At 39.9% G+C, this 10,740-nt stretch overlaps 1 protein-coding gene across 2 annotated transcripts in view; it reads right to left on the bottom strand.

Moving 5' to 3' along the window:
- Positions 1-452: 452 nt before the first annotated feature.
- LOC124805310 (protein broad-minded-like) overlaps positions 453-10,740 on the bottom strand; it is a 292,053-nt gene continuing 281,765 nt past the window's right edge. For both annotated transcript variants that reach the window (XM_047265826.1, XM_047265827.1), the window contains 2 exons: positions 6,694-6,906; positions 453-637 (listed from right to left, as the gene is read on the bottom strand). In XM_047265826.1, the coding sequence (XP_047121782.1) occupies positions 509-637; positions 6,694-6,906 (342 nt within the window). In that variant the 3' untranslated portion in view covers positions 453-508. The remainder of the gene's footprint in view (positions 638-6,693; positions 6,907-10,740) is intronic.

Genomic DNA, 10,740 nt, shown 5'->3' with positions numbered 1-10,740 from the left:
TCCTTTACAAATGTGCAGCTGCCTCCATTACTGATCTATTTCCTGCAAAATTGTGATAGTAATTTATAATTTCCTAGTTTTATATACTTAGTTTCATTTTTCCTGTGCATTTTTTCTATTATGCATAGAACTGTGGACCTTAATTCTGTGTCAAACAGTGGAAAATCGATGATGGAATGTGGTTTCAGTTGCCTGAGACTGCAGTCATGTGTGCATTTGCGTGTGTGTGTGTGTGTGTGTGTGTGTGTGTGTGTGTGTGGGTGTGTGTGTATTGTTGACAAAGGCCTTCATGGCAGAAAGCTATAATTGTGAGAATCTTTTTGTTTTGCCTACCTGTGAACCAGCATCTCCGTTATATTGTTAATTCTGTGTCAATGTTATTTATGGATACCTGAAAGTTCAAAAGCTTACTTTTTATTTAGGAAGGAGGCAAGATGACTCTAGCATTTCAGAAACAGCAGGAAGCTGTATACATGGAAAATTCCATAATTTTTATTATTGGTGCATCTTATACATCTTTATTGCTTAACTTTGTGTACTTAAGTAATTCTGTCAATGAATCTGCTTGATAGCTCTGCAATAGTTTCTCCATGTAATGTACATTTTCACTCACTTTATATTTTGAAAATGGAGGGTCCTGTAACAAAAAATGGATATACAAGTTTATACAGTACTTATAACTGAAAAAGTAAGATATTATATCCTAACAGTAGTTAGTAACTCATGCAAAAATGAAGACACTGGTACAAAAGGAAAAACGGACTTAACACAACCCTGTGGCTATGTAAGTGGTTCTTCAAAATGGCATGTGATGTTATTTGTGACCTATATCTATATATGCCAGGCACAGGCTTATCCAGCAGTTCATGCTATGAAATGTATCAGCCTGTGTTTTAAAAATGTGTTACATACTTTTCTTGCTTTACCTTCCACTTCAGTGATTCAGTTACTTATTGTCCATAGACAGGTACAAGATTGAAACTTCCTGGCAGATTAAAACTGTGTGCCCGACCGAGACTCGAACTCGGGACCTTTGCCTTTCGCGGGCAAGTGCTCTACCAACTGAGCTACCGAAGCACGACTCACGCCCGGTACTCACAGCCTTACTTCTGCCAGTACCTCGTCTCCTACCTTCCAAACTTTACAGAAGCTCTCCTGCAAACCTTGCAGAACTAGCACTCCTGAAAGAAAGGATATTGCGGAGACATGGCTTAGCCACAGCCTGGGGGATGTTTCCAGAATGAGATTTTCACTCTGCAGCGGAGTGTGCGCTGATATGAAACTTCCTGGCAGATTAAAACGGTGTGCCCGACCGAGACTCGAACTCGGGACCTTTGCCTTTCGCGGGCAAGTGCTCTACCAACTGAGCTACCGAAGCACGACTCACGCCCGGTACTCACAGCCTTACTTCTGCCAGTACCTCGTCTCCTACCTTCCAAACTTTACAGAAGCTCTCCTGCAAACCTTGCAGAACTAGCACTCCCGAAAGAAAGGATATTGCGGAGACATGGCTTAGCCACAGCCTGGGGGATGTTTCCAGAATGAGATTTTCACTCTGCAGCGGAGTGTGTGCTGATATGAAACTTCCTGGCAGATTAAAACTGTGTGCCCGACCGAGACTCGAACTCGGGACCTTTGCCTTTCGCGGGCAAGTGCTCTACCAACTGAGCTACCGAAGCACGACTCACGCCCGGTACTCACAGCCTTACTTCTGCCAGTACCTCGTCTCCTACCTTCCAAACTTTACAGAAGCTCTCCTGCAAACCTTGCAGAACTAGCACTCCTGAAAGAAAGGATATTGCGGAGACATGGCTTAGCCACAGCCTGGGGGATGTTTCCAGAATGAGATTTTCACTCTGCAGCGGAGTGTGCGCTGATATGAAACTTCCTGGCAGATTAAAACTGTGTGCCCGACCGAGACTCGAACTCGGGACCTTTGCCTTTCGCGGGCAAGTGCTCTACCAACTGAGCTACCGAAGCACGACTCACGCCCGGTACTCACAGCCTTACTTCTGCCAGTACCTCGTCTCCTACCTTCCAAACTTTACAGAAGCTCTCCTGCAAACCTTGCAGAACTAGCACTCCTGAAAGAAAGGATATTGCGGAGACATGGCTTAGCCACAGCCTGGGGGATGTTTCCAGAATGAGATTTTCACTCTGCAGCGGAGTGTGCGCTGATATGAAACTTCCTGGCAGATTAAAACTGTGTGCCCGACCGAGACTCGAACTCGGGACCTTTGCCTTTCGCGGGCAAGTGCTCTACCAACTGAGCTACCGAAGCACGACTCACGCCCGGTACTCACAGCCTTACTTCTGCCAGTACCTCGTCTCCTACCTTCCAAACTTTACAGAAGCTCTCCTGCAAACCTTGCAGAACTAGCACTCCTGAAAGAAAGGATATTGCGGAGACATGGCTTAGCCACAGCCTGGGGGATGTTTCCAGAATGAGATTTTCACTCTGCAGCGGAGTGTGCGCTGATATGAAACTTCCTGGCAGATTAAAACTGTGTGCCCGACCAAGACTCGAACTCGGGACCTTTGCCTTTCGCGGGCAAGTGCTCTACCAACTGAGCTACCGAAGCACGACTCACGCCCGGTACTCACAGCCTTACTTCTGCCAGTACCTCGTCTCCTACCTTCCAAACTTTACAGAAGCTCTCCTGCAAACCTTGCAGAACTAGCACTCCTGAAAGAAAGGTTATTGCTGAGACATGGCTTAGCCACAGCCTGGGGGATGTTTCCAGAATGAGATTTTCACTCTGCAGCGGAGTGTGCGCTCATATGAAACTTCCTGGCAGATTAAAACTGTGTGCCCGACCGAGACTCGAACTCGGGAAAGGCAAAGGTCCCGAGTTCGAGTCTCGGTCGGGCACACAGTTTTAATCTGCCAGGAAGTTTCATATCAGCGCACACTCCGCTGCAGAGTGAAAATCTCATTCTGGAAACATCCCCCAGGCTGTGGCTAAGCCATGTCTCCGCAATATCCTTTCTTTCAGGAGTGCTAGTTCTGCAAGGTTTGCAGGAGAGCTTCTGTAAAGTTTGGAAGGTAGGAGACGAGGTACTGGCAGAAGTAAGGCTGTGAGTACCGGGCGTGAGTCGTGCTTCGGTAGCTCAGTTGGTAGAGCACTTGCCCGCGAAAGGCAAAGGTCCCGAGTTCAAGTCTCGGTCGGGCACACAGTTTTAATCTGCCAGGAAGTTTCATATCAGCGCACACTCCGCTGCAGAGTGAAAATCTCATTCTGGAAACATCCCCCAGGCTGTGGCTAAGCCATGTCTCCGCAATATCCTTTCTTTCAGGAGTGCTAGTTCTGCAAGGTTTGCAGGAGAGCTTCTGTAAAGTTTGGAAGGTAGGAGACGAGGTACTGGCAGAAGTAAGGCTGTGAGTACCGGGCGTGAGTCGTGCTTCGGTAGCTCAGTTGGTAGAGCACTTGCCCGCGAAAGGCAAAGGTCCCGAGTTCGAGTCTCGGTCGGGCACACAGTTTTAATCTGCCAGGAAGTTTCATATCAGCACACACTCCGCTGCAGAGTGAAAATCTCATTCTGGAAACATCCCCCAGGCTGTGGCTAAGCCATGTCTCCGCAATATCCTTTCTTTCAGGAGTGCTAGTTCTGCAAGGTTTGCAGGAGAGCTTCTGTAAAGTTTGGAAGGTAGGAGACGAGGTACTGGCAGAAGTAAGGCTGTGAGTACCGGGCGTGAGTCGTGCTTCGGTAGCTCAGTTGGTAGAGCACTTGCCCGCGAAAGGCAAAGGTCCCGAGTTCGAGTCTCGGTCGGGCACACAGTTTTAATCTGCCAGGAAGTTTCATATCAGCGCACACTCCGCTGCAGAGTGAAAATCTCATTCTGGAAACATCCCCCAGGCTGTGGCTAAGCCATGTCTCCGCAATATCCTTTCTTTCAGGAGTGCTAGTTCTGCAAGGTTTGCAGGAGAGCTTCTGTAAAGTTTGGAAGGTAGGAGACGAGGTACTGGCAGAAGTAAGGCTGTGAGTACCGGGCGTGAGTCGTGCTTCGGTAGCTCAGTTGGTAGAGCACTTGCCCGCGAAAAGCAAAGGTCCCGAGTTCGAGTCTCGGTCGGGCACACAGTTTTAATCTGCCAGGAAGTTTCATATCAGCGCACACTCCGCTACAGAGTGAAAATCTCATTCAGGTACAAGATTGGATTTAGATTATGGACACATGTTACAATTCACACCCTAACTTTCTGAGTGCAGTTACAAAAACATAACATATCTCAATTACTCATAAATAATATGATGCAGATGAAGATACTCTAGTTCTATAAATGGAATTTTTTATTCCAATAACCACTTATTAGTAAGATCCTCCTTCAAATACACTTCCTTTTAAAGTATTTATACACTCTGGAAGTTTGTTATACAGTTTCTTCACCTTTCGTGTTATGCCTTGCTGGGTGATGATAACGTTTCTCCAAGTGTTGCAAACATGTATAACTTTGTTTAAACTATTATTATAATTGTACCTTAAAATGTACAATTTTAGTAATACTGATGTTATGTAAGTAATTTATTACTATTGAATAGCCCAGAACATAACCCTCATGTATGAGACTCCACAGAATCATTCACATCATAACTCCATTATTGTTCACTTGGATGAAAAATGTATCAAACAATTGCAGAAGGGTATACGTTGTCACTGTTCTGTTGAAGATCACTGGGATATTTTACACCCTTGTATGATTTATGCCGAGATTATTTTAAGAAACTAAATATAATGACAGTGCCTAGCCTGTATATTTACAACTGCTTTGTCTTTGTTAAAGAGAATCTGAGTAAATTTGACTTAAGGAGAACAGTTCATGACCATAACATGAGAAGTGGACATACAAATTAACATGTCATATGCTAGACTTGCAAAGACATATAACAGCTACAAATATCTTGGTCCTGTCTGTTTCAACAAATTACCTGAAACTGCCTACACAGTGCCAGTAAATAAATTTAAAACTAGTCTTTCGATGTGGATCAAAAGTAAAGTAATCTACTCTGCTCAAGAGTTCCTTGAGTATGTGACGAATGACCCACTTTCCTTATGAGAATGAACCATAAATTACTTGCAAATTATACATATGCCACACTGTGGAACTATTTTATTACTGTTTCATGTGCTTATTGTTAATTATTATTTGATTATTTATTTGTCTTTCACTGAACTGTGTAGTTAATTTATCTTGTAATTGATCTATTAGGAAACTTCTTGTTGTTATTGACACTTGCACAAATATGTATTGTATCCATCCTGGATTATTATATTGTAGTTAATAACATTTGTCATGTTTAAATTTATATTATTATTACTGTTATTATTATTATTATGTAAACACTGATGACACCAGTTGCATGTAAATATGCTCAATGGTAGAATAAAACATTTCTATTTATGTTAATCTTTATTGTGAAGTGGGTCACCATGAATACTGTTGTAGTTCATAATGAAGCCATAACATATGTAAAAACCATGTCATATTTAGTATAAGCTCACTGTCAGCAGTAAACTGCTTGAGTAATTCATGATAAGCAACATGTTTCTCTACACTGCTTGGGTTCAGTTCAAGTACTTTAGTTTAGCAACCAAGTACATCTTTCTCCTGTTTTATTAACATTGTGCATGGTGGTGCAGTGACTAAAGTGGTGGTTTTGCATTTTGGAGAAGCTGAGTTCAAATCATATGTGAACAACCATGTTATATATCAACATGCATGCAGGTACTGTTCAGCATTAGCTTTTGATGTCATGATATATCAGTATTAATGAGCATTGATAGAGAGATACATTGACAATATATAGCATTCAATAGGAGTTTGTTTTGTTACTAGATACATTTGGCTTATTTCCCCTATTATCAGTATTTCAGAACTATGACCATATCAAGTTGTTTTCTTGCTCAAATTTTTCATTGTCATCTCATAATGGGTAAGGAGTTATCTCTTATGATTTCTATCAAGAAAGTGCTACCCATCAATTTAATAAGGATTAGTCTGATAAAGTTGTTTGTTGTATTTTTAAAATATACCAGGTAATAGACAGTAATGCAAAATACAGACTTCTGGGTTATGACTTTCTTCAATTTACACCCACTTTTAATATACTTATTTTTGTTGTAAGCATCTCTCATTTCCATTTATTTTTAAATTTTCTTTACTATTTCTTGCATTCTTTTGTCTATACATTTGTCTCCTTTTTCAAATGTTTCAATGTCTTTCAATCCTATTTCATCATTGCAACACTATGTTTACGTATATGAAGGCTATATATTTGTTTCACTACTTTCCATTTTAATCTATATTTCCCATAAAATTAACTTCTTACTCTCTGTGCTTTGGGTCTAAACTGCTATACTTAGTTGTACCTTTCTTATATTCAGTTTTTACCTGAAGTCTCTCAGAAACTAACAAGTAGCTTGTGGGTATCTAAAGTTGGGTATTTTAATTGTTCCCTCTGTAATATTTGTTTCATGAACTGGAATTCTAACTTTTGTTCTTTTCTTCTTTCTTCTTAGTTCCAGACAAATGAGCTTCTGGTTACAAGTACTAAGGATTCTGTTACTTTTTTTTAGTTATTTTCTAATTTATCTGTTGTTTTCTCAAGAACAACTGTTCCTTTGTGTTAAATAATTTTAAAGTTTCATTTATATTGCTCTCTGACTTAATATTGTTATTTTAAATAAATAATTACCTTTAGGCAGTTCCAAATTTCGCCACAGGCTGCAGCATCTAATATATGTGACTGTATATGATGGATTAAACTGACACAAAAGTAAACAATAATTTCTGGTGGATAGAGCATGCACAGTAGTAGCCAGTGACAGATCTGAGCCCAGTCCAGTATAGACCAAAAATTCTGGGCAACCCATGAATAACAAATTTGTGGCCATGGTATGTTCGACATCTGCAACATAAAGAAGAAGTATTTTAGATAGTGAGAAAAATATCAGAATGCATTGATCCATGAGGGAAAATGCAGCTTGATGGAGGATGTTTGTAAAATAAAAATTTCTTCAGCTTTGGCAACTATTGTTGTTCTGTTTGTGTGCAAATCATTTATAACTACCAGACTGATCTGTCAATTTTCAGGTTTTTACCAAGTGTCTTGTTGATATTTGTGATTTCATTTTTGCAATGTGTAGGTGCAGTCAAAACAAATACTACTAATCACATCATTCGTGCAATGCCCATGTCAACAAAATGCATTAGTTTGTTTCCCATTACAAGCAAAATTATTTTTAAACTGGAATTTTATGTGCATGTTTAATAGAGCAGTCCCAAATTAGTCTATTGCAATAAAGGGTGTTTATAAATTAGTTATACAAAAGTAAAAGTAAACTTTAATTGTAGTAAAAGTAAACTTTAATTGTGAAAAAGGTAAAGTTTGATACAACACTGAAAGCAGTATATTTTCATGTTTTATTTACAAATTTTCAATGTGGCTACCATTTGTAACCTGGAAAATGCCCCACCTGTAGTCAGTTTCTTGCTAAATCCTATGAAACAAATCTTGATGTATGGTGGATACTGCTTGTGTAATCTGCTGTCGCAGCTCATCAATGTTTCCCGGAAGTGGGCAACAAACACCCTGCTGTTAATGTATCACCATACATAGGAGTCTATTGGGATTAAATCAGGTGATAGTGCTGGCCAGGATATTGTTCCACCACATCCTGTCCATGTTGGCACATTCCTATCATTGGAGATACATGACGACCTCGCGTTGATAAAGTGGTGTTACACTATCTTGCTGGAAATAATAAAGTCTTTGCCCATATCCTGTTGTAAATGAGGCATTGTTCAGGTATGATATACCATTACAGTTGACTCAGCTAAAAGAAAGGACCATAAATCTTGTTACAGCTTACAGAACAAAAAACATTTACTTTAGGCTAGTCCCGCATATGTTCAATTACATTACACCGTTTCAGCTCACCCCATATCCGAATATTGTGCCAGTTCACTTTACCACATGCATGGAAGGTGCCTTCGCCAGTGAGTACATTTTCAAATCATCTTCAGACTGCACTTTCTTAAACATTTCTACACAAAACTCAGCGCATTTTTCTTTGTCACTTTCTATAAAGCTCACAATAGTTCCAATTTGTAGGGTTTGAATGACAGATGTTTTTGAAATACCTTCCACACTGTAATGCTAGGCATATTCAGTTCTAAGCTGTCTCATGTCTTGTTGATTTATCCAGACCACAAATTTAATATTGCTGAGTTTATTCAATTGCTGCATCAGAGACTGCCAGCTGATGCTGACCCTGCATCCTATGTGATATAAAGCCAGTTTCGGTGAAACAATTGTCCCAATTAGTAACAGTCTGTCTTTGAGGTGGTGGCTTGTGATATTTAGTCCTTAACAGTGTCTGAGGTGTAGTACCAGATTTGAATTCATGAAACCACAAAAAACACTGTGCATGCCCTGCAGCATTATGTCTCCATGATGCCTATTGGAATGACTCGTTCCTGCATGCCACCCAGCAGGAACATCAGGATTAGCAGTGTTAGGTGGGAATAAAACTTGTATAGGCTTCATTCAGTGCTGTATAAGACATTTCTGTAAGTTATTTACCCTTTTCATAATTAAAGGTTACTTTTGTATAACTAATTTATAAACACTCTGTGTTTCGCTTATCTATATGTATTAACAGAGATAGTAAAACATGAAGAATAATGAGTACTCCAGCAGCGATTGAGCAGTGCTTCTGCATGGCGGCACAAGTCAGCTTGGGTCAGGACTGTGCTATTGGTGTTGGAGTACTGGTTATTCCTCATGTTTCATGTTCCTGTTAATACATACTGATAAAACAAATATCACATTAGACCAATTTGGAACCACTCTATTGAAAAAGCATACAAAGCTCTACTTTAAAAAGATATTTTGTATGTAATGGGAAACAAACCAACACTTTCTGCTAACACTGGGCATTGCATGAAAGTTATAACAAGTTGCACGTGTCTGGCCTGACTCTAGCTACACATGCAAAAACAATATTGCAAATATTATTCTCCACATGAGATGGCACAGTAAAAAGGATAAGTAAGTAAATGTCATGCAGCTACCAGTCCATTGCAAGCCTTTCTACTTGACACCACTTCAGCAGCTTGTGTGTCAGTTCTGCCCCTTTTTAGTTAAACAGCTTCTCATTTGGCCTCATTAGTTTGAGAGGATCCCATTCCAGACCTTCCGACTACAGAAAAGTCTAAAACGGTCAGTAGGAATAAAAGCCAGGACCTCTGCAACCATAAACAGCAACACCACAGTAGAGGTAAGATGAAGTTCCGCTTTCTTCTCCTGGCTGGACCTGTCAGGTCCAACGGATTGTTGTGACATCCTCTGCCAATGGTGTCATTGGATGTAGTATGGAACGGCACGTGGTCAGCATGCTGCTCTCCCAGTCATCATTGGGTTCCTTGACCATGGAACCACTCCTAATCAGTTGAGTAGCTCCTCAGGTGGCCTCACAAGCTGGCAGCCTGTACCAGTCCTACCACCAAGAAAAAAACCACTGGCAGTACCTGGAATCAAACCTGGGTCCTACGCATGGCAGTCAGCTGTGCTATGGAGCAGATGTGGGACCATGGAGATGGCATTAAAAATGAGTGCAATATGAGAGAATAAACCAGCAGCTGTCAACTAATTTGCACATGAGTACAGCTATGATTAGTAGGCAATGCTGCAATAACTTATGGAATGTCATTAAATTTCAAGTCATTTGAAAGAGTAATTAAATTTTTTTTGGCTCTGTTTATGTAAATACATGTTTTCATCTATATATGAGAGTGCAGACATCCTGTAAAAAAATTGGTTGCAATGTGTTCTTTTCTTTCATTTTTCCCCATTTGTTTTTCCCCATCATTTAATTATCTTTGTTTTCTGTTTATTATCTGTAATCTTATTATTTTGAGCTTTCTCTGTCAGAGATTCAGAAAACACACATCACATTTGGAAAGTAGGGTGCAGTAGGTCTCCCTCCAGTATCAATAAACAGGGAAGAGGTTTCAATCTGACTGGGGCCTCACATGGTTCTGTTCTGGGTGCACTGCCTTTCTGGATATAAATCAGTGTCTGTCACTAAGCAGGACATATGACTTAAATATGTAGCTAAGAGGGTAGTCAGTAACATTAGCATGTGGCTTTCAGAGAACAGATTTTAACTGCAACAAAACACAATTCATACAGCTTATGACAAAGAACTCTTGCAAAAGTGACATCATATATAATTTTTTTGTTTGTCTGGCAAAGTGATCATGACCATCACAGTTTTGAGATCTTAAACAAAGGTTTAGTTGAGTCTCTGGTTTGCATCAAGCATGATTCTTATGGCCCTTTCTTGCAGTTTGAATGTGCTGATAGGTGCTTTCTAGTTTTTCCAAAATGTGACCCCTATTTAAGGTGAGAATGAAAGTAGAGATGATATGTGTTATTTACTGTTTTCTCACTACAGCACAATTTTAGGTACCAAAGATGGTAGCAGATTTTATTCGATTTTGTGTTAAGATATTTTATACATTTATTCTGTTTTACATTTCAGACTTAAAGTTAGCATACTGTTATTTTAAAAAAAAATGTTTCAAGTGGAATGCAGTATATTTAGATGCAGAATAACCTAATTAATTGGGTGAATAAATCTAACTTGCATCAGTTAGTATAAAACAACAAAGGTGCACTATCGGAAATAGAACTGATCTTTTACCATGCACACCATAACAAGATATTTATTGAGTA

The sequence above is a fragment of the Schistocerca piceifrons genome, chromosome 7 (assembly GCF_021461385.2).
Source record: "Schistocerca piceifrons isolate TAMUIC-IGC-003096 chromosome 7, iqSchPice1.1, whole genome shotgun sequence".
NCBI lineage: Eukaryota > Metazoa > Arthropoda > Insecta > Orthoptera > Acrididae > Schistocerca > Schistocerca piceifrons.
Note: the sequence above shows the minus strand (reverse complement) of the source record. Positions and strands in the feature narration are given on the sequence as shown.